The 23,960-nt window shown below is 37.3% G+C and overlaps 1 protein-coding gene across 1 annotated transcript; it reads left to right on the top strand.

Annotated features, from left to right (window-relative positions):
• Positions 1 to 16,413: 16,413 nt before the first annotated feature.
• LOC143590494 (uncharacterized) lies at positions 16,414 to 17,923 on the top strand. Its single transcript, XM_077070955.1, has 4 exons — positions 16,414 to 16,954; positions 17,109 to 17,293; positions 17,377 to 17,626; positions 17,727 to 17,923. The coding sequence occupies exons 1-4, from the start codon at positions 16,414 to 16,416 to the stop codon at positions 17,921 to 17,923; spliced, it is 1,173 nt and encodes a 390-aa protein (XP_076927070.1).
• The last annotated feature ends 6,037 nt before the right edge of the window (positions 17,924 to 23,960 follow it).

Raw genomic sequence — 23,960 nt, 5'->3', positions numbered from 1 at the left:
TCTTATACCGTGAAAGGTGAGAATATGATCAAATGTTTAGAGATTGTGAAGGAATTAGCAAAATCCTTCGAGTCATTTAGTATCATGCTGGTACCTAGAGAAAAAAATGTTGGGGCAGATGCCTTGGCGAACTTAGCATCATCATTGAAGATCCCGGATGATGTAAAGATACCTATCATTCATATATTGTTTCCGACAATTGGAGAACAGGAAGCTGTGGAGGAAACAGTGGATTGCACAGAAAAAATTAAGGATCCTTCATCCTCTCAAAAAGCGTGATCTTGGATCCTTCTAATTGAGAAGTTCCTTCAAGATGGCGAAATCCCTACAGGGGAAAATCCTAAAGCTTTCAGATTGAAGGTATCATAATTCATCATTTTACAAGATATTGTATATAGAAAATCTCTTGCAGGTCCCTATTTAAGATGCATCGAGGATCCTAAAATACAAGAGGTACTCCAAGACTTCCACGAAGGCGATTGCGGCAATCACACAGGGGGAAGAGCATTATTCTCTAGGATACTTAGGACTGGGTACTTCTGGCCAACAATGAAGAAGGATGCAATGGAGTACTCAAAGAAGTGTGATGCTTGTCAAAGGAATGCAAACATCCTTCATCAGCCAGCAGAACCAATGTATCCTATATTCTCTTCATTGCCTTTCATGAAATGGGGAATGGATATTGTTGGCAAGGTACCAAAGGCACCAGGTGGAAAGGTCTTTATGCTTGCTATGACAGACTACTTCTCTAAATGGATTGAAGCAGAAGCGTTCGTACAAGTCCGAGAAAGGGAAGTTATATCCTTCATTAAAAGAAACATTATAACTAGATTTGGTATCCCATCTGAAAATTGTTTGTGATAATGGATCCCAGTTTATTGGGAAAAGAACTACTAAATTTTGTGACAGTTGGGGCATCAAGATGATTACTTCCACACCGGTTCATCCTCAAGATAATGGTCAAGCAGAGTCAAGAAACAAAATCATCATCAACAACCTGAAAAAGAAGCTAGGATCCAAGAAAGACAAGTGGGCCGAATAGCTAGCATATGTTCTTTGGGCTGATAGAATGACACCCAAGAATGCAACAGGCCAAACACCCTTCTCATTGGTGTTTGAATCCGAAGCAGTAATCCCTAAAGAGATGGTGGTTCCTACATCCAGAACAAGCATCTGTGATCCTGAAGCCAATAGTGGAATCCTTCTTGATGATTTAGACACTGTTGAAGAACTCAAAGGCCTAGCCAAGATCAGAATAGCAGCATATCAAAAAAAGGTAGCTGGGGCATACAACAAAAGTATAAGGATTAGAAGATTTCAAGAAGGAGATTTGGTCTTGAGGAAAGCCTTCCAGAATACAACCATTCCGGCTGATGGAAAGCTAGCACCCAAGTGGGAAGGTCCTTACCTAATTGAGTCGGAAGCAGGGAAGGGGGAATATCATTTGCTCACTATGGAAGGCAACAGGTTACCAAGACCATGGAATGCTATCCACCTCATGAAGTACTTTTTCTGATCAGGATCAAATATGCTTTTAGGATCAAGTATCCTTTGAAGATCGAGTATCTTTATAGGATCTAGGATCCTGAAATTGGTAATATCTATCTGATCACTTATTCGTTTAAAATTTTTATTAATTTAAGGATAAGATATTCTTAACATTTGTTTTTTCCAAGTATTAAATAATTATGCATGATTCTAGTTAGAGGATAAATGTCTAAGAGGTTGGCCACCTCTCCTTCACGTCTAAGGTATTTTACTATTTCCTTTGCCCTAGCCCACGATTAAGGTATGACCCCCGATGGTCATATCTTCCAAGGTTTAAAGGTTTTCACCTTTCTTATAAATTAGAGTTTCTACACTCTCGCCTGGAGCGCACGCTATCCAACGTATAGTCCAGGGCAGCGGGACCATTACACGCTTAGTGGCTGACAATTTCATTGTCTTTGGCTATATGGAGGATCCTACGATTTATGGTAGACGTACCATACCACCAGTTTATAACATTTTCATGTTATCTCAAGACAAAGGTTTAACATTTTCGTGTTAGCTAAGGTTTTGACGTTTCCACGTCACTTACGTTTGGGTTAAATCCATGTTCGGCGAGTCCCTAGTTAACATCCGTATTATTTGGCTTGTCCCCAGTTTGTTGGGCTTGTCCCCAGTTTGGGTTTGTCCCCAGTTTATTTGGGTTGTCCCCAGTTTATTTGGGCTTGTCCCTAGTTTGGGCTTGTCCCCAGTTTATTTGGGCTTGTTCCCAGTTTGTTGGGTTTAACCCCAGTTAATTTCATAAGTTATTTGCATCAGGTATCCTAAAGTTCAACTATAAGGATCATCATCTGTGGATTCAAGATCCTTAATTTATATTTACAAGGATAACAGAAGGATCAATACAGATGGTAACTTGGATCTAATTAGATCTTATGATATTATTTCTACTTATCAATTTACATTTATCTGGTTAAAATCTTAGTAAACTCTGTTATTTAAGGATTCAAGATCCTTAGTTTATTTTTGCAAGGATATTCTTTCCTAAAACTTTTTACTCAATAATATTTCTTAAAACCACAAGGCTAAAGCAATATCAAACAAACTTTCAAGATAACAAATAACAAGTAAATTGTCAAAAGTTTTAAGTTATTATTAAACATAAGTCACCTAGACTTACCCAAAATCCTTAACCCGGACTTCACCATATGAAAGATGGACCATCCATCTGGGATAAGCAGGTGTTACTAATCGTTTATGAAGTGTAGGAAAATAAAAACAGTTGCATTAAAGGCTTCATCCCCACAAACAGAGGATCCATCCACCTTTGCTACTCCCAGAAATTGTCTTAAGGATCATAGATCCTTTACCCTAATTACTATTGTTTGTTACAAACCATAATCAATTATCCTTAAAACATTATCAAAATAAAAAGAGAACGGGCTCAGGCATTATCTTCAATATCCTTCATCGCCCGTTCAAGCAGCTGTTTCACCCTCTGCTGCTGCTTCTTTTCCTTCTTCAGCCTTGTCTGCCTCCTTCACTCCACTTTCACCTGCTCCACTCGCATCGGCCATCTCACCTTCCTCTTCGTCCTCACCACCACCCAAATCTGCCAAGGATTTCTTCCACTGCGCCATATCCCATGTGGATCTGTCAAAAGCTGGATCATTAACTTCAGTTACCAGCTTGATCCTGGCCTGCAGAATTGATTTGGTTGCCCAAATCATCGCCTCATTGGTAGCCCGGTTGATCTCCTCCTGCATTTGAACTGCGAGCGTGGATGTGTGATCCTCGACTTGTTTTTCTCTTTGGTGATCTTGGAAAGTGCTTTATCCTTAGCGGCGGTTATGGACCTCATCCCAGCATGAGTCTCCTCGTATTCTCCAACAATCTTCTCATGTTGGCTTCGAGCAGAGTTGACAGCCTGTATAAGAAAACAAGACAAGATTAGGAGAATACTTAATTTGTCAAAGGCTAAGAGGATAAAGGATCCTTACGAAAGTCAGCATCTCGAGGAGCTGTTTCTCAGTGTAAAAGGGGTTCTAGGGTTCAGAGCTTTTCTTCCTTTTTGCTTCTAACTTGGCTTGGGTCGTGACTGGACGAGGATTGGATATTGGAGTGGACTTCGAAGTCTCCTTCTTCACAAACATGCAGTCAGTATCTTTAAGAGAGAACTTGGATGCGGATTTTATCTGACTTCTGAGCGCCTGTAAACAAGGATTCACAGATAAGTTTACAATTATTTTTTATTATTTTATCGATATTACACTTAATTATAAAAATACTTGACATATTTGATTCTGAGTTTGACTCCTGAAAAGCTTCGACAAACTTAGCTTGAAAGGTTCTGATTGTAGGATTCAGTTCCAATAATTTATTGACTCTCTTTTCAACTCCAGGAAGCTCAGACAGTAAAGCAAAGTTTTCAACTACACAAGGAAAGAAAAGTATTAGTAAAAGAATAAAGTATCCTACATTTGCGACCTAAGGATCCTAGATCCTACGCTTCTGGATCCACCTTTTGGGAAGATCGGGTCCACCCGGAATGGAATCCCTTTTTATGAAGAAAAATTGACTCTTCCAGAGTGTATCGTTCTGAGTAACCTTGGAGATATGAATCACTTGACGAGGTTTAGATTTATAAACAAAATATTTGGAACCGTGGGTAACCAAGGTGTACATGTACGCTAACTCCGACAAACCTTACCCGATGCCTTCTTCCTCGATTACCCTTTCTACATCATGAAGGACCCTCCATAACATAGGCATGGTCTGGATGTAACTGATTCCGGTCAAGGTGAAAAATCTTTGGGTTAAATCAGGAAAGGGGTATTTGAAGCCTATCAAGAACGGTTGGGATGGAAAACAAACCCAATTCTTTGATATACAATCTCTACGGGTTGTAGAGTCGAAGGGTCGGAAGACGGTGTTGGCCGGAAAAAGTGGGCGAATGTCGTCGATTTCTGGATCTGTGAACTTACAGATCTCGGAAGATGGGGCTACAAGGATGCCTTGTGAACAGAGTTCATCGGGGTCGGTCAGACCAGAAGAGGAAGAGAAAGCAGAAACAATAGACATGATTGAGAAAATGAAAAGAAATGAAAGAAGGATACCTGAGTGACGGCTGGATTGTGTGGTTATAAGATGATTATGATAATCGCATATATAGGCGGCGAATAACCATGAGTTTATTGATAATAACTGCCTGACACACGTCTAATCCATTATCTTTTGCAGGGATTTTGAATTTCAAAATGACAGTTGTGTTTCACTATCACCCGCCATTTTGGGGGCAATTGTTAGGGCATGAATTTTACGCTGAGGATCCGTTATTCTTGACTATCTTATGGATAGATTATCCTTGAGATATGTTTCATATTATGAAGGATCAAGGATCCTTGGTATTATTTGTTTACTAATGGTTGTATTTGAGTGGTGTTGTGTTTGATAGATATAACGGCTGGACGATTTGGTCATCCTATTTTTGTGCTACTATACGACTCCCGCACGTGGTCAAAAGAGACGGAATGGCTAGTGGGAAGAGTGGCGTGATTTTAGGAGTTATAGTTAGTTGTGATTTTTGTTTATAAACGAGTTATGATCAACTAGGTTTTACACACTCATTTACTAGCTCACATTCGGATACACTAGTTCAGAATTCTCTATAACCACACACACATAGCTTTATTGTGTTCATTGATCATAAAATCTACCCATTGTAACCCGATTTTGATATTAATAAAGTGGTGATAGACGATTTGTCATCATCTGGGGTTTTTTTCCTTTGATCGAATCAAGATCAAGGGGTTTTTCCTCGCAACAAATCATGGTGTTCATCCTTATTTCGTTTACACAACCGTTACTGTTATCATAGCACTATACCTCACAATTACAAATTTGCTTACATTATCCTTATCCGATTTTTAACCAAAACAATATTCATCACACTTTTTACACCACACCTTTCCTTTGAAACTTTCATGAGCATTTCCCTTTTTTAATCTCTCACTTGTTCTAGGTGATTCAATCCCAAGTGTTTTTTGATTTTTGAGGCCATCAAAGTTTATGGAGAAAGGCACAAATTTTTCAATCTTAATGTCTTGCCTCTCCACTTTACTTTTAACAAACTTAATCTTTTCCAATCTCATTGGCTCATCATCCAAGTTACCCTTATGTCTTAACTGTCTTTTCTCATATTCTTCCATAGTTTCAAGTTCACCAATATTAAATAGTTCTTGACTTGAGCAAACAGGATATACTAGAATAAACCGATCACTTTCAAATTTTTCTTTAGGCTTCTTTTTGTTGTTATTCTTGATTTTTCTCAATACTTCTTTGCTTGGTGGCTTTACAGCATTGCAAGCCACCTTAGACATCTTTGATCATTCACATATGTCAAATGACACATGTTCTCTTCTCATTTTATCATGAAGTCTTTTCATTTTTGGTGTAGCAGGAGGCAATAATGGAAGTTGATCAATTGAGTTAGGTTTTCCATTTCTTTTGTTCTTCACACCTTCATCAATTGAACTTTCATCACTTGTATCAACCAAATCATCAACATTCAGACATTCATCATCAAAGTCATCTTCAGAGACTTGAATTCCAACTGACTTCTTATCTTCTCATCTTCTTTTAGAACAAACTCTCCATGTTCATCAACAGTAACCTTGTCATAATGCTCAATGAAGTCTTCATTGTCTTTGAACACATCTCTGAACTGATTGAGATAAGCCTCCCGTTTCTCCTTATCAACTTTAAGAGAATAGCTACTGTTAAAAGGTGAAGGAACAACTTTGTATTTGTTTTCTTTTTTTACTTTGTTCAAAATACCACATATGTTTCTAGTGGATTCTAGATTCTTTAGAAACTCAACTTCAACTTGTAGTGTGGTATTTTTCACCTTTTCTTCAACAACCATTTTCTTTAGTCCTTCAATCTCAGTTATACACCTTGACTGAGTTCTGTAACTGTTCATACAATCTTCTTCAAGGCTTTTGATCTTTACTTCATAAGTTACATCACTAGCTTGATACACATTTATCATGCTCTGTTTTCTAAAGTATTCACTCTCCAACTTTCCTACTTTCACATTCAATGCATCAATTGTTTCAAGTAATTAAAGTGTGGAGTTTGAATGTACCTGAGAAGAAGAAAATCCAGCTTCATTTTCAACTTTTTCCATGAATGAAACATTAGCCTTGGTTATGTCTTCAGCATGATCACTCCAATCAAAACCACCTTCTTGTTGAGCAGCAAGTGCTACATTACCTTAGTTTCTAGGCTGGTTTTGCTTGTTTCCGTTGGTGTTGTTGGGAGCATTTGGAGGGTTTTGGTTGATGTTTCTTTGGCAATTTTGGTTTTGAGGTACTACATGCTGATTGTTCATTTGTGGTTGCTGGTAGTTGTTGTTAAAGTTGGGGGTGGTTGTTGAAATTGTTGAAGTTGTTGTTTCTTGGTTGGTTTTGTTGGTATTGGTTTTGATTTCTTGGTTGTTGGTTCTGATACTGATTCCCTTGAAAGTTTCTTGGCTGATTGCATTCTCTAACAAAGTGTCCAGGTTGTTGGAAATTATAACAAATGGCCTTTAACTTGTCAAACCCAATTCTTTTATTAAGCCCCGATAGAAGAGATCTACCAGTCCTATTATACAGTCTTTTGCTTCTAAGAGCCAGCATTGCAGCTTGCCATTTAAAGTCCATATCTTCAAGATCATCTGCATCAGTTTATTCTAAGTCATCTTGAACAATGCTAGTGTGAACCATATTCTTTGCTACAAAAGCATTGTATGAATCTGTGAACATAGAAAACAATGCCTGAGTTTCACTTCCTTGACCACCATTTCCACCAACATAAGTTAAATGTCCACTTGCCATGGAGGCCGAATCATTATCATCTATGAGTTGGACATTGAACCTTGATTGGCTTCCTTGGTTACTTGGACTACCACCAAAAAATGCTTTTGGTGCATCACCACCATGTTCAGTAGGTTCTTCAATGATAGGTATTTGTTGTTGGTTTTTGGTGGTTAAGTTACCCATAGGAGCAATGAGTGCATTTGCCACTTGGAAACATGGTCTTTGTTCCTTTATCATCTCATTCTCAATCATTTCAATTTCAGCAGCTTGGAGAAAACAGATCACATCATCAATCTTGAGTTGTTCATAATTTGGTTTATGAATGATGAACTTGCTTGCTGTATACCATTCTTTTGGCAATGATGACAACAGTTTTGTGTTCAGATCGGAATCAGTCATCACATAGTCTGTAGTTCTGAGTTCATTCACTATGGCCAGATACCTTTCAAGTATCGACTTCAGTCTTTCACCTTCTTTGTATTTGAATCTTTCAAGCTGTTGCTTGAGCCTTGCCTTTTTGATTTTGTTCAACTCAGAGTTGCCCTTAAACATTTCAAGAATTGCATCATGCATAGCCTTGGTAGTGGTATGATGTGCAACCTTAGTCAGAATTTCCCAAGACAGACCCAATTTTATCATAGCAGGAGCTCGATCATCCACTTTCCTCATTCTATCACCAACAGCTTGGTTTGAATTTTCTCTTGTTTCAGGTACATATGGTCCATTATTGATGGAATTCCACATGTCTATATCATTGTAGTAAACCGCAGCTTCAAAGAGAACTTTCCACTTCACATAGTTTTCCTGTCCATACAGCCTATGAATTTTATTTGTGGAAACCTCTTGCTCTTCAAATCCAGACATTTTGTAAAATACTTTAAAGTGAACACAAGAACTTAAAAGAAATTTCGACTTAAAATCTTAATTTTAACTTTTCGAAAAATTATCAGATCTGAGGTATAATACTCAGATCTGATGAATCTGGACCGAATAAAGCAAGATTAAGAGTAAAAATAAGCAAGATCTAAGGAAAAAGAAACTTATAAACCGTAAAACAAAGCAGATCTAAGCAAAGAAGAGCAGAGCTGCTGACGTCACTCTCCAATGGAACAGTGCTCAGCTAACATCACCCTTCGTCCTCAAATCAAACATATTCAGTCAATAATCAACAACTTATTCTTCACCAAGGTGGTCGAACACAGCTCTGATACCACTTATCGGTCCTGGTTGTTCTCCCAGTCTATATATATGTTGCAACCCACACAAATAGTGTTGACAAGAAGGTTAAAGACGGGGCTAGATTGGAGAAGAATAATAGTGTATTAAAGGCAGAATCAATAACACACTAATTGTTGATTGAATGACACAATAAATACACACACACACACACACACACTTATACTCAAAATATTTCCATTAATAGAAAGTCTATTACAAAACAGAAATCCTTAGGGTTCTAAGTAAGGAATGATTTGATTCTAGGAAAAATATCCCTACGAATATGTCAGCCATCAAATTGTTGTCAATCAATATTCAGGTGTCTCTTTCTTGCGTCACTCTTGACCGTAGGAAGCGTACCCTAGATCATTCTATTTATAGAAACCATAATCATTTATACATATTCAGAAAACATATTACAAAATATACTAAGTGTAAAACAGGTCTTTGGGTAGACTTTGTGTCTTTTATCATCTTCGAGTAGACCTAGTAACCTTGAAGTGTGCTTGGGAACAGTTCTCCGGGTAGACTTTACTTGGAGTATTTTCCTAAGAAAATACTTGGAGTATTTTCCTAAGAAAATACTCACATAGCAGACTTCAATCTTCCTGACCATAGCAAACTTTGCTTGATATGATCCAACAAGCAAATTGTTCTTCAAGAATCCCTTCAACTCTTTGTTAATGAATAACTTATTAAACAAACTAAAGTGTGCTGGTAACACTGTTTGACTTGTGCTGGAAGCACTATAGCTTGCTTGGAGTTGAACCCTGCTAGAGAAAGTCCTTTGAATATTTCTTGAATAACTTTCCTAAGGCATGCTCGGACTACTGTTTATTAATCAAACGTTGCTAGATCTTCCAAAATACTTGGCTTTATTAGCTTGGTTTAGTAAAGAGTTTGATAGTAAGCAAACTATGCTCGACCTGAAGAACACCTTGCTAGACAAAGTGAACCCTGCTCGGATTATCACTTAGGAAGACTTCAAGAATATAACTCTGCCCAGAAGGCAAAATACCTTGCTAGGCTTAAGTAAAAGCTTTCTCGGATGTCCAAGTGTGCCCCGATGTCTATACTTAGCCGTTTTTAGGGAGGTTGAGAAGATTCCAATCTTCTTTAAGTCCATTTTCTCATCCCAGCACTCAACAAGTTCCAAAAATCTATAGCCCTCTTGTCATTATTAGGGTTGTGAAACAGAGCATTAATGAGGTCGCTGAGAACTACTTTTGTCCATGATCCAAAGTCCTTCATTTTCCTATAATACGCGGTAGTCCCAGACCTTCGTTTCCCCCACCACATGGCTTTATCAACGTCAATCCCCAGGACATGACACCAGAACGATCCCCATATTTATCTGAGAAACCTTTCTTGAATTCAACAATAAACTAGTTTGGATGATCGGAAGATTCCACGTTCTAATTCGAATTCTTCATGATGAGGATCTTCTTTTGAAGTCTTTCACTCTGTTCTGCTGTTCTTGTAGGGGCAGCAAGATAGTGTTCTAGTGTTTTAGATGCATCGATATATGAAGTCTGGCGTGCACTAGAACTACCACCTTGATCATTAGTAGGTGTCTTTGCAGCAATGCCTTCACCGCTTATAAATTCATCTCCAAACTTATGAATAAACTATTGCTGGAGGTCCAAGTACAGAGCGGTGAGACCAACCATGTTAGCTTGAAGTTCATTAATCTTCAAATCTTTGTTGGCGTTGCTAGCTTCAAGCTCTTGGATGCGTACATCCTTAACAACCGAGTCTTTTTCAAGCTCAAAGACTCGTCGTTGCAAGGACTGTACATCAACCGGTTCATCATCCACAGTGATTAACTTGCCTTTAGCCTGCAAAAATTTATCTTGCATTGCAAGAATGTGAGTAATCTTTTCAGTAGTGCCGGAGCTTGACTGACTAATCGGGTTAGACGATCACGATGGCTCATCATCAGATGGAATATCAGCCTCAAACTTGAACTCGTGAGCAATATCATTAAAGATCTGTTCTTGAGTCTAAGGTTCAGCAGAGGATGGACTTGTATCAACATGAGTCTCCGTACGTTCTGACTCTTATTCTTGTAGTTGGCTCAGTGGTGTAGTTTCAGTAACCAGCACACCTGGTCTCTGGTCTTTCTTTCTCCTTTTTCGTGGAATGATATCTGGTTCTTCAGAGATATCTTCGTCTTGTGTCACAGTGACTGATTGAGGAGGCTTCAATGCAGTCGACTGGAGCTGATCTTTAAACATCTCGAAGTGTTTTAACTGATCAGCAGTTGGGGTAATATGTTCTCTCTGGCTCATCATCAACAAAAATTGGTTAATACGAAGTAGTGAACCTCCGAACAGGTGTCACGCGCTCATCAGCAATCAAGGCACTGACAGGAGTAGCCTCAGTTTTAGCAAACTTTCAAAACTTGACCAGTTCTTGAAGGCCTTTGTATACAACTTTCGTACCCTATTCTTAGTGCAACTTCAGCAATGACATCAGTTGGATATGGAGTTGGATAGTCGGGTTGATCACCGAATAATAGAACTTCGCGAATGATGGCCTCTGAAATGATGACATGCCTCTTTTGAATCTTAGACTCCCCCGGCACCCCGTTGATTAATGGAGGAGTTGTTCCAGAACTCTGTCATCATATTTTTGCAAATAACAGGAGTTTCTCATATAGCGTATCCTGCACGTGTTGAGCCCCACAATCATGGATTTGAATTCCTCGTGCACCAGGGGTGGATCATATAAGCATCCGGCAATAATATGGGTATCTACAAACTTCAATGGTGCTTGATCAGCCATGACTGCAACAAACGAGTCAAGTTAATAAACCATTCACTTAAATTAACAATCACTTAAATTATAAGGATAAATATTTAATTTACAAAAGAACAGGGACCAAGAATGTTAATTTAAAAATTATTGGTCATTCAAAGTAAATTAATGTCAGTTTAAGTTAGTTTTCAGTCCAAAATTGAGTTTTCTATCCAAGTGAAAGGTTTTCAGTCCAAACATTGAGTTCTCTGTCCAAATTCACCGAGAATAAGAGTTCTCGGTCACTCATTATAGGTTCTCAGTCAACAAGTCAACTGAGAACCCTTGAAATCTCAAGTGAGCTTAGGAGTTCTCTGTTTGACCACATGTTCTCAGTCAAATGTCCCAAGAACTCTGAATCCCGAGATCTATGATGATATCGGCCAAGAAAACCCTTGGGTTTTCGTCTTGGATAGGTGCCATCTTCTCCAAAACATCAAACCTCCATTGATGAAAAACCCGTAACATCTTTAATTACATAACATGACCGAAAATTCAATAATCAGCTCACAACATCATAATCTCTATTGTAAACAGAACTCATAACATGCTTGACATCGAATAGTCAGTTCCGACCAGTTGACATTCACAGTGAACAAGAAAGCCCTTCATCAAGTTTTCTTTTACCTATTAACTAACGTGACAACAAAAAAAAAAACTTGAGACAAACTAAAAGGCTTAATGACTCCGAACACCAAGAGTTTTCGGCTGGAGATTTTGCAGAGATGAGTTTTGAAAAGATGAAACCAATAATGCAAGAAAGATATCTTTTATATTCCAAAACACTAAAATTGGGCCGAAAACCCTGATCGGCTGAAAACACCTTATGAACCCTGACCAGCTCCTCAAATCCAAACCACACCCTTGGTGGGCCACATGGGCTGAAACCCACCTCTATACCCAACATGGGCTTGATCCATGGTGTTAAAAAAAACGATCCATTATAGCATCCGTTTCGACAAGAGTTATTAAGCGGAAAAAATAAAATAAAGTAAAATAATGAATGAAAACAATCAACCAAAACAAAACAATATTTAATCACTCGGTCTTCTTGTAATTTAACAAAATTTTGGGATCAGATTTCAGTTTCGATAAAACGCAACCTCTAAAGAAAAGATATAAACATGGAATCACATTGATTAAGATGCTTTCATAAATATTGATGTTCAGCACTATTATGACATAAAGAGACTGGTAAATAGCAGTTATAATGAACTTAGCATGATTTTCATTGCATCAGTGATACGAATTAGGTTCAATTAGGCATAAAACTTAGATGGACATCACTCAAGGACCTGTGATGCCTCCTATCTCTTCTCAAAGCTTTTTTGGTTTTACCCAGGTCACCCCAATTTGACTTCAACCCCCTAGTGCTTGATCAAAAGGTTTTTATAGGTAACCAAAAAAAAAAAATTTAAGCTTTAAGGTTGAGCGTTGGACTTACAAGCCGTTCAGACTTACATGCCTTACATTCAGAGTGTTTAGGACTTATTTGAATGCCCCACCCTTGTAGTTCTAGTTTGACCATTTAAGCTTCTGAAAAACGAAATTTAACAACTCAATATTATATATATACACATATATATATATTACTCACACTGATTTTTTTTATCAAAACAAAGATATAATATTTTTGGAGATCAAGACACTAATGGGCTCATGTATGACAGAGTAATTACTTTTCTGCTTATCATTCGGAGAGATATATCTGGAGACATGCACATTTCGTCAAAATGACTCTCCACAGAAAGTTTAGCATATTTAGTTTATATCACTTCAACCTTTACGCATCATGGAAAGCTACCATGCAAATCAATGACTGTTCTAAAGCATTTTAAGCCTGGTAACTTCACACGTTAGGCAAACATAATCAGTTTTACTATCATTTTTCAAAGGTTGGATCAATTTTCATTTGAAAATATTTAAAGCTTTTAAAAAGCTCTTAACTGAATAGTCATGTCACTTCCTGAAGAATTACATAAGACAATTTAAAACTCAGTCTCCCTAGTCACTTTTAGTTTTCAGGTAAATGGTTATACCGTATGTCCATAAGTGGATAACAGAACCAAACATATATAGAAATACATGTCCCTCAAGCTTTTAGTAATCGACATAATTTTAAGCTAAAGAATTAAAATAAACACACACCACGATCGCCCCAGTTGCTTTTAGTCTATAGGTGAATGGCTATCCTATATGTGTACGAGTATATGATATTACCAAACATATACAGGTATATGTCCTTCGAACTTGAGCAACCGACATATTTTTAAACAAGAGTGTTGAAAATAAAAAAAATTTAAATTTTTTTAAGTTTTTTATATTAAACACACACACACATTCTTTTTGAATTTTTTTAAATTTCTCCCCCTAAATTTGTGCAACAAAAATTTTAAAGAAAATATTTATGTACAAATTTAACCTCAAAAAGACTCAATCATCGAAATGAAGCATTTAAAGAAACCCCACAAAGCACATTAAATCTGGCTGTTCCGACCAGTTTTGTAAATAAATCCGCCACTTTATTATCAGTGTGAACTTGCTCAATGAATCAATTTGCGATCGTAACAGTGCCGGATAAAATGAATTTTATTGTCAATGTGCTTGATTTTTGAATGCTGAACAGGATTTTTAATGATAGCAATAGCAGCATCATTATCACAAAAGATTGGGGTGTCAAGAAATTCCAAACTGTAATCCAACAGTTAGTGTTGCATCCATATAACCTGTGAGCAGCAAGCTGATGCAGCGACATATTCAGCCTCGGTAGTGGACGTGGACACCGTTTGTTATTTCTTTCACTGCCATGAAATGAGTCGATCACCCAAGAACTGGCATCCGACCGATGTAGATTTCCTGTCAATATTATCTCCACCGTAATTGCTATCAGCAAAAACATATAAATCAAAATCTGAGTTCTTGGGATACCAAAGCCGAAGCTTTGGTTGCCCTTTCAGATATCTAAAAATACGTTTACAACAATTAAATGAGAGAGTTTAGGATTTTCCTGGAAATAGGCGCATTGACAAACAAAAAACATGATGTCAGGGAGACTAGCGGTGAGATACATCAGGGATCCGATCATTGACTGATAGTAAGTTTGATCTACGGGATTCCTTTCAGAATTAGAGGAAAGAAGAGGTCTTTCTGCCATACGAGTTGCTTCGCTCTTGTAATCTTGAAATTCGAACTTTGCAAGCATGTCTTCGATATATTTCCCTTGATGCAACAAAATTCCCGTCGAGCTCTGACGAACTTGTAATCCCAGAAAAGTTGTCATCTCCCCCAAACGAACTCATTTCAAATCTTTTCCTCATCACCTCTTTAAATTCAGAACACAATTCAGCAATTGTGGACCAGAAGATGATGTCATCTACGTAAATCTGAACCAAGATTAGATCCTTTCCAACAATTTTGATAAACAGTGTCTGATCAATGGTTCTTCTTTTGTAACCATGCCCTAGAAGATGAGCCGTTAAAGTTGCATACCACACCCGAGGTGCTTGATGAAGTCCATACAATGCTTTATCTAACTTGTAAACATGAGTTGGATTCTTTGAATCTACAAACCCCGATGACTGATCCACATAAATCTCTTCCTTAACTTCTTCTTATAAAAACAAGAGTTAAGTGCCATTTTAGTACCTGTGGTTTGAACAACTACGCAACTTTAGTACTTTTTTTGAATTTTTCGCAACTGGATACCCCATGTTAAAAAACCCGGCCATTTTAGTACTTTTTCGTTAACCCGTTTAATTTGTCCGTTAAGTCAAGGGCATAATAGTAACTTTGTTTTTTTTTTATTTTCGTTTTTCTTTTAACTACTGATAATAAAATCCCTTTTATTAACCCTAATAATCAAATCCTTTACAACTTTACAGCCATAATAATCAAATTCAAAGCCCTGATAATCAATCGTTTTCGTCATCGATCATCAACCAGCAACAAACAGCCCTAATTATCAACTCGACATCTGCAATTGAGGAATCCGATCATCGATAATGGCTGAATTGTGGGTTGTTCGGCAAGAACAATCTGACTTCCAAGCATATGTTGAATACGGTTAGTTAATCCGTTTAATCACTTTTAATCCGATGATCATTTAATACCGTTTAACTTATTTCTCAATTCTAACATGTTTTTTTTTTGAAATTTTAGCAGACAACCTTTACAACTTTACATTAGAAGTTTACCATGGTGGGAAGTTTAACAATGGTCTAGGTGGGAGAACATACGTTTTGGGTCATGTTGACTATATTGATAAGGTTCATTCTGAATATTTCTAAGTTATTATTATAAAGAACATGTTAGAAGAACTTGGTTATTTAGATGAAGATGTGGTATCATACCATTACAAGCTCCCTAGAGAAGAGTTGGATGGTTTAAGACCTTTAGGTAGTGATAAGGATGTTATTGAATTGATAGAGAAGATTCAAAATACTAGGGTTATAGAGGTATATGTTGAACACTTTAAAACACATCCTAGGAAATATTTGAAAATTAAAAGGGGGAATGATGAAGTTAGAGAGGGGATTGATGAAGATTTGAATATTGGATTGGAGGATTATCAGTTTAGCTGTGATGAGGGTATTATTGACAATAATGTAGAGGAATCTGATGTGAGTGAAAAGGGGTCTGATGAAGGTGATGAGGAGGATGATTTTGGGAGTGATAAGGGGTCTGATAAAACTGATGGTGGTAGTGATAAGGGGTCTAATGATAGTGAGGAGGATGATTCTGATTACATAGTAGATGAAGATTATTTATATGATGCTATTACTATGGATATGAATGATTACAGAGCTGCTGTGGAGTTTAACTTAAGTGATGAAGGTGAAGTTTTAGAAGAGATTGACTTAGAGGAGTTTGATAGTATTAGTGGTGATGAGACTCCTTTGCAACAAGCTCTTACGATCAATAGGAAAAAAAAATGGGTGCAGAAGATGTTGGTAGCCCTTTTTATGTTGGCCAAACTTTTGTAGGTAAGGATTCTATAAAGTGGTTGGTTAAACAACATGCAATTGATTCAAGAAGGCAATTGCATGTTATGCTAAAAGATAAACGTAGATATCGGGTGAATTGTTTAGGTGTGGACCCAAGACTCGTTAGGTGTGAAAGTAAATGGGTTGGGACAAAAAATGTTGGGACATCCAAGGGGAAATCTGGAGCATGTTCAAGTGGGACCAAAGAAGTAGGTGCAACAAATGGTAGTTTAGTAAAAGCAACACCTAAAAAGAAGTACCAAAAACCCTCTTGCCCTTGGACTTTACACATATCCAATGTTAGACAAGATGGGACATGGGCTGTGAAAACATATTTTAAAGACCACACTTGTTTGCAAACAAGAGATGTTAACTTGTGTACCATCAATTGGTTGGCTAGGGAAATTGAACCCATAGTTAAAAGTGATCCAAACAAGAAGCCTAGAAATATTTTAGAAGATCTGCAAAAGAAATTTCAAATACAAGTTACTCCATATCAGGTTAGTAGGGCTAAGGCCATGGCTGAAAAAAAGGTTCTTGGAGATTATGAAGCTCAGTATGGCAGTCTAAGGGATTATATTGAAGAACTTGTTAGATCTAATCCAGGTACAACAGTTAAATTAGATGTTGAACCTTTTTGCAACCCTAGCAGTCCATCAAGGCAGTTTAGAAGAATATATATATATGTTTTGGTGCACTAAAGGAGGGGTTTAAGCTAGGTGGGAGAGATCTACTTGGCCTTGATGGGTTTTTATGAAAGGGCCATTTCCAGGACAGATCTTGACAGTAGTTGGAATGGATGGAAATAATGGAATCTATCCACTTGCATACTCACTGGTGGAGGCTGAGAGCACTGCTAGCTGGACCTGGTTTTTAGAATGTTTGGGGGATGATTTGGATCTGCATTCAAATAGTAATTTCACCTTCATAAGTGACAGGCAGAAGGTTTGTTTTAGTTTTCTTGATTTTTACATATATATGATTTTTTTTGTTTGATTATTATTCATGCATTTAATTGTTGTATTTAGGGTATAATCCCAGCTTTACAAAAGGTGTTTCCAAGTGCTGAACATAGGTATTGTTTAAGACATATACATGAGAACATGAAGCCAAGGTGGAGAGGTGTTGTGTTCAAAAACATGCTTCAAAAATGTGCCTTTGCAACCACACCACAAGAATTTGAAAGGAGTATGAAAGAAATCCAAGACAAAGATACTTCACTCTATGATTGGTTGAAAGAGATTCCACCAAAGCATTGGTCCAGAGCTTATTTCAGTGGTATGTCTTTTCATTATTTAAAGAGTAGATGTAGTTCTTTGAATTGAATTTATATAAGGTTTGTGATTGTGTATTGAGTATTTCCTTCAATTTATTGCAGTTAGGCCTAGGTGTGATGTTTTATTGAACAATCTTTGTGAGGTCTTTAATAGGCAGTTGATTTTGGGAAGAGACAAACCTGTTATTACTTGTCTTGAGTTCATTAGGGAGTATCTAATGAAAAGGATGGTTGTGGTGCATAAGCCCATTGCTAGGACTCAAGGGCCATTAACACCAGTTGCAAAAAAAGTTGTTTGACAAAATCATGGCTAAAGCAAAAAACTACACTGTTATATGGAATGGAGGTACAAAATACCAAGTTACAGGTCCAACCAATGAGAAGAGAGCTGTGGATATGGAACAAAGAACTTTCTCATGTAGAAGATGGGAACTGACTGGCATGCCATGTAGGCATGCAGTAGCTTGTATTTATGATATGGCCATGAATGGGATAGGTGATGGCATACCAGAGAAGTGGGTGGATAAAGCATATTATTTAGAGACATGGAAAAAGGTCTATTCAAAAACCTTAGACCCAATCAATAGTATGGACTTATGGCCAATGTCTAAGTGCCCAACTACCTTAACAACCCCAAAATATCACAAGCAAATAGGTAGACCAAAGAAAAATAGAAAGAAGTCTGCTGAGGAGTTGAGGCAGAAACTTTCAAAAGGTGGTAAATTGACAAGGGAAGGTGGTTCTATATAATGTGATAATTGCAAGCAAATTGGACATAACAAGAGATCTTGTGGCAAGAGCAAAGGTGAGGCTGCTAAGTCAAAGGGTAAGTCAAAGGGAAAGGGTAAAAAAGATGAGGCTGGTAAGTCAAAGGGAAAAGGGAAGGCTGCTAAGTCAAAGGGAAAAAGAGGTGGGGATGCTAGAACACAAGCTGACAAGGCACCAAAGCGGGCTAGAACAGAAGATGCATTCTAATTGGTTAGTGGTTGGATGCTTAAATCTATGTTTTACCTATGTTATTTTGTTTAATGTTAAGTGTTTGAATGTTTAGTACCAAACTTTGCTTGTAATGGTATGTTTAAAACTTTGTTTTGGATGTGTTGTTTATTGTGGTAAGTTTAAAACTTTGTATTATGTTTTGGTAAGTTGTTTATTATGTTGCATAATTCATGTTTTGGTTTTGGCAAGTTTGTTTTGGTATTATGTTTATTACATTTTTGGTAACTTTGTTTTGATTTGTCTTGGTTGCTTATAAATGTTGTTCTATGGCTTGCATAACACAGTCTGGTTGTTGTTACTGCACTTTGGTTAGTTTTAAATGTTTAGGCTTGTTTTGGTTGGTTAGCTGCAATTGCACTTTGGTTAGTATTAAATGTTTAGGTTTGTTTTGATTGGTTGCTATTGCACTTTGGCTGCTAGAACAATTGGTTGTTCTTTAACATAAACATTTGGTTGCAATGAACACAGTTTGGTTGTTGTAAGTGTTACACCATATTACACCAAACTAATCTTTAACATAGATTTTACCATATTACCAAACACACCTTTTACATAGAATACAAACAACAAAACTACATAATAATCAAACTTGCAGACATACTTGCATTAGATTGTCAATTAAATACATTAAAGAAAATGAAAAATAGCCATGAGATGCATAACACTTGTTTGAGCCTTTTGTTCTCCATCTCCAGTTTTCTTCTAATTTCTTCAAGGGTTGAGTTCGTCTTAGCCATGACTCTTGCCTTTTCTTTGTATTCGTTAATTGACTTCAAAAGGCCCAATATAATAGCACTCGCTCTTTGACACATAGGAGGATCAAGCCATAGAAAAAACTCACAGTTTCGTCCCTTCCAATTTTACAATAATTTGGTTAGAAACAACACCAAGTACATGAACAATAAGTAGGTTAGAAACATACCGGTCTTGCACAACAATAAAATCGTCTCCCGGGGTTATACGATGTCCAGGAGGTTCGAATAATTGTTGGTGAGCCGCATGAGCAAACCACCATGGTAGGGAGGCGGATGAAAGGTGTTAAGAAAGGAGTGAGGCGGCTGATAGTCAAAATATGGAGTTAGGGTTTGGATGATAATAAAGGGGGAAGGGAAGGAGTTAAAAGAAAAACGAAAAAAAACCGAAGTTACTATTATGCCCTTGACTTAACGGAAAAATTAAACGGGTTAACTAAAAAGTACTAAAATGGCCGGGTTTTTTTAACATGGGGTATCCAGTTGCGAAAAATTCAAAAAAAGTACTAAAGTTGCGTAGTTGTTCAAACCACAGGTACTAAAATGGCTTTTAACTCAAAAAACAATGTCTTGACATCCATCTGATAAAACGTGAATCCCATGTAGGAAGCATATGCCAGAAAAATACGAATGGCCTCAAGTCGAGCCACGGGAGTATACACTTCAGTGTAGCTAATCCTTAAACCTGACGAAAACCACGAATAACGACCCGTGCTTTATTTTGAACGATAACCCATGTATCATCTTGCTTGTTGCGGAAACCCATCTTGTATCTAACGCTTTCGTTCCAATTGGAAGCTCGACCAATATCCAAACTTTGAGGTTATCAAACTGATATAATTCCTCATGCATGGCATCCACCCAGCTTGGTTCTTGTGGTGTCATTTCCACTGACTTTGGCTCTATCTGAGAGATGAAATAGGAAAACAAACAATTGTTGATGTGTCTGGCCTGACTTCTGGTGTACACGCCTGTTTCAAGAGGACCTATGACATTGTCAATTAGATGATATCGGTGGATTCTTGTCAGAATTGAATGCCCGGGAACAGAACTGGTAGAAGGTAAGTTTTATAGAACTTCAAGGATTTCAGTAAGAGGTTTCTCTTATCCAGATGTCGCCGCACTGGTGTCAGTACGAGGTACTGGCAATGTATTCATTAGGTATGACATCTGGAAATAGAGTGATTCCAAATATTTGATGAATCAGACTCTCCCCCTCAACTGATTAAGCATCAACTGCAGGTGCTGGCTAAGATACATTTTCGGTAACGTCTTCTTGTTGATTGTCTGACAACGGTTGAGTGGTATCCAATCATTATGAAGGATTAATACCCAGTACTGGAGACATGTGAGAGTCAGCAGGTAAGTCTTCTTCCTCACCAACATAATTTGAAACATCAGCATCTGAAGATTCTGTATCGACAGCTGGAAATACATTAAAAGGCTTAAAGAGTTTATTATAATCGAATAACCAGTCAGGACCAAAACGAGCATCAGTCTTATTTTCTTCGAGCCAACGCACGTCATACGATTCCACTATCTACTTAGTTGACTTGTTGCAGACTCTGTAGGAAGTACGGCCAACATATCCAACAAAGTAGGAATCATCAGCCTTGGCTCCTAACTTTGGAGTCAATTCAAGATTCAGTAGAGTACATGGACAGCCAAAAGCCCTAAAATGTGCAACTGTGGGCTTGTGACTATAGACAATCTCATATGGAGTCTTCATTTGAGATTTGTTGATCAGCACTCGATTTTGAACATAAAATGTCGTGTTAACAGCCTCTGCCCAGAAGAACAATGGTAGATTTGAACCACACAACATAGTTCTTGCCGCCTCAATAAGAGTTTTGTTCCTCTTTTCAGTAACACCATTTTGTTGCGGTGTCCGAGCTGAACTGTACTGTCGAAGTACCCCATTTTCGGAACAAAAATAATTCAGTGTTGAATTCTTGAATTCCGTGCCATTGTCACAGCAAATACCCTTCAGCTTTAAGTTGAGCTGATTCTCCATAAGCACCATGAAGCGTTTAATCAATTCTATAGTCTCACTCTTATTTGATAAGAAAAACACCCAAGTGAAACGTGAGTAATCATCATTAATAACAAGACAATAAGAGATGCGAGAAAGACTCAAAACATGAACGGGACCGAACAGATCCATATGCAACAATTGATAACAGATGAAATGGTATTAACAAGTTTTGGCTTGTGAGATTTACGATTGTGTTTACCCAAGGCACAGGCCACACATTTTTAAATGGTAACAAAGTCTTTGAAAGGTAAACCACGCACCAAGTCTTTTTTAGCAAGACGGTTTAAATTTTTAATGTTTGCATGACCAAGACGACAATGGCAAAGCATAGCATTATGTTCTGACACTTTTGAAAACAAGCAAGTAATTACATCAGGAACATTTTTGTTCATGTCGATCACATAAGCATTATATATTCTCTGTGATTTAACAAGAACCCAATCATCTGGTATGATGATACCAAATTTTAGAATCAAACACTCTTTGCTTGTAAAATGGGTTGAAAGACCTTTATCACAGATCTGCGAGACGCTCAGCAAACTGTGTTTCAACTCAGGAACAAAATTAACATTTTCAAACTTTAACGCCTTGTTCTTGAGTTTTTTAACCAAGGAAAGAAAAGGAAAGGAGAGAGAAGGATAAGAAAGGGAAGGGAAGGGAAGAAAATTTTTTTTAATTAGGTGTGTTCTTGAGTTGGAAGGAAATAAGAGGAAAGGAAAGGAAAACTATGTTAAAAAATAGTTATTCTTAGTAATCATCCCATTTTTGGGAGGATAACTTATTGGGAAAATACATTAATTTAATCTCTCCTAACTCCTCCTACTCCTTTCCTTTCCATCCTAAAAAAAACTCAAGAACACCCATTTTTTAACTATCCTTAGTTTTCCTTTCCTTTACCTCCTTTAAAAAAACTTAAGAACAAAGCGTAAAACACCATTACTTACAGTACCCTTCTGTGTAATCTTCCCTTTCTCTCCTCCCGCAAAGGAAACATACCTAGCGTTAAAGATTCGAATGTCGTGTAGTTGGGAAATGTCTCCTGTCATGTGCCTGGAACAGCCACTTCAACATACCAAAGTCTGATGATATTTCTCCATAACTATTCCTGAACGATGTGCGAGATTAGTTAGTTTTTTTGGTACCCATTCCATAGTAACACTAGGTGAACCTGATTTATCCAAACTTGTCACGGATTGCCATGACATGTCTTCCTGATTATCTAATATAGAATTTGATAGCTTGAACATCGGAGATTTAGGCAACCATTCATATCTAGTTTTAAAAGATTTACTATTGTTTGTATGAATGGATGGCTTAGTCTCCAGTTTGCGAGTGGGAGAAACAGATGACTTTATCTTCCTAACTTGTTTTAGTCCACAAACCAAGTCGGTTCTTGAGACTGAAGCATAGTTTATATCACTTTTCTGAAACGTGTTAGGCTTTGTCTGATGAGGACTAAACCTACCAACTTTGTTTCTCTTCCAGTCACCGTCTGAGGGATTTGCCTTATAATACCTTGATTCTCTTTGACAGGTATTTCGAGGCATATACCTATGAGAGTATCCATAATATGGGACATATGGACGGTATGGACAATTTCTAGCAATATGACTGGGTGTGCCACAATTAAAACATGTTGACGTTTTATGTGAAATTCATTGCGGTCAACTTCTTGTCTGGACCTGTTTTGTGAGCTAGTTTGTTTTACCATGGCGTTTACCACCTGACTTATTTCTTGGTTTATCACAATTTTGATCACTTGAACTTCCTTCTTTATCAAACTTCGGTGATATATATTTATGAGAATCTATATTTTTATCAAATTTATTCAAAGACACATCACCAGATTTCAAAGTTTTATAGAAATCAACCACACAATTGTCTTTGCTCTAAAAAACAGAGCCCATACAAAAATTTGAAGTCACAAAATTCAAAACAGGTAAATTTACATAAATATGAGAATTAGTCTTTATTATTCAAAACATGCAAATCATCATCCTCATCAATCCAATCTTCGATAATTACTTCATCTGCACGTGAAGTAAACGCATTAGTATCATTCATCCCTGAGGTTGACTCGGTAGATTTTACTGAACTAGGAGCATTTTTGTCATTCTCATTGTTTTTACCATATTTCATGGTTTTTACCCTTTCTCCTGCTATTTGGCAAGAGGAAGACTAGTGTAATTCTGGTTGTATGGAGGGCGTACAACACTGTACCCTATCCACTTACCAGCGTTTTCTTTCCAGCATTATTGATTGTCAGTCATGGAGCTAACAACAGTACTAGAGCCTTTGAATTTTTGAAAATCTAGTTCAGCTCTTTCAAATTTATCAGTTAAATTTATAATCTCTAACTTAGAAGCTTCTAGTTCAGCAGTTAGCTCAGCAATTTTTTGTTTTGCATCAAGGTGGTGACAACATTTTATGCTAAAATCGGATTGAAGTTTAGAAAAATCCTTTTTCTGTGCCTCAATATTATCTCTGAAAGCTTTTTCATTCTTCTTAAAAGAAAATTTTCAGATCTTATTCCTTCAATTTCTCTAAGCA

The sequence above is a fragment of the Bidens hawaiensis genome, unplaced genomic scaffold, assembly GCF_021521415.1.
Source record: "Bidens hawaiensis isolate Kalapana, Puna unplaced genomic scaffold, B.hawaiensis_p1.1 tig00038612_1, whole genome shotgun sequence".
NCBI classification, from domain to species: Eukaryota; Viridiplantae; Streptophyta; class Magnoliopsida; order Asterales; family Asteraceae; genus Bidens; species Bidens hawaiensis.
The sequence above is the reverse complement of the archived record's forward strand: the minus strand, read 5'-3'. Positions and strand labels throughout refer to the sequence as shown.

Coding starts and splice junctions, on each gene's coding strand:
- LOC143590494 (XM_077070955.1), top strand. CDS start 16,414: ATGCTAAAAGATAAACGTAGATATCGGGTGAATTGTTTAGGTGTGGAC. Junction 16,955..17,108: donor ACTTGTTAGATCTAATCCAG/GTACAACAGTTA, acceptor TTTTTATGAAAG/GGCCATTTCCAGGACAGATC. Junction 17,627..17,726: donor GTCCAGAGCTTATTTCAGTG/GTATGTCTTTTC, acceptor AATTTATTGCAG/TTAGGCCTAGGTGTGATGTT.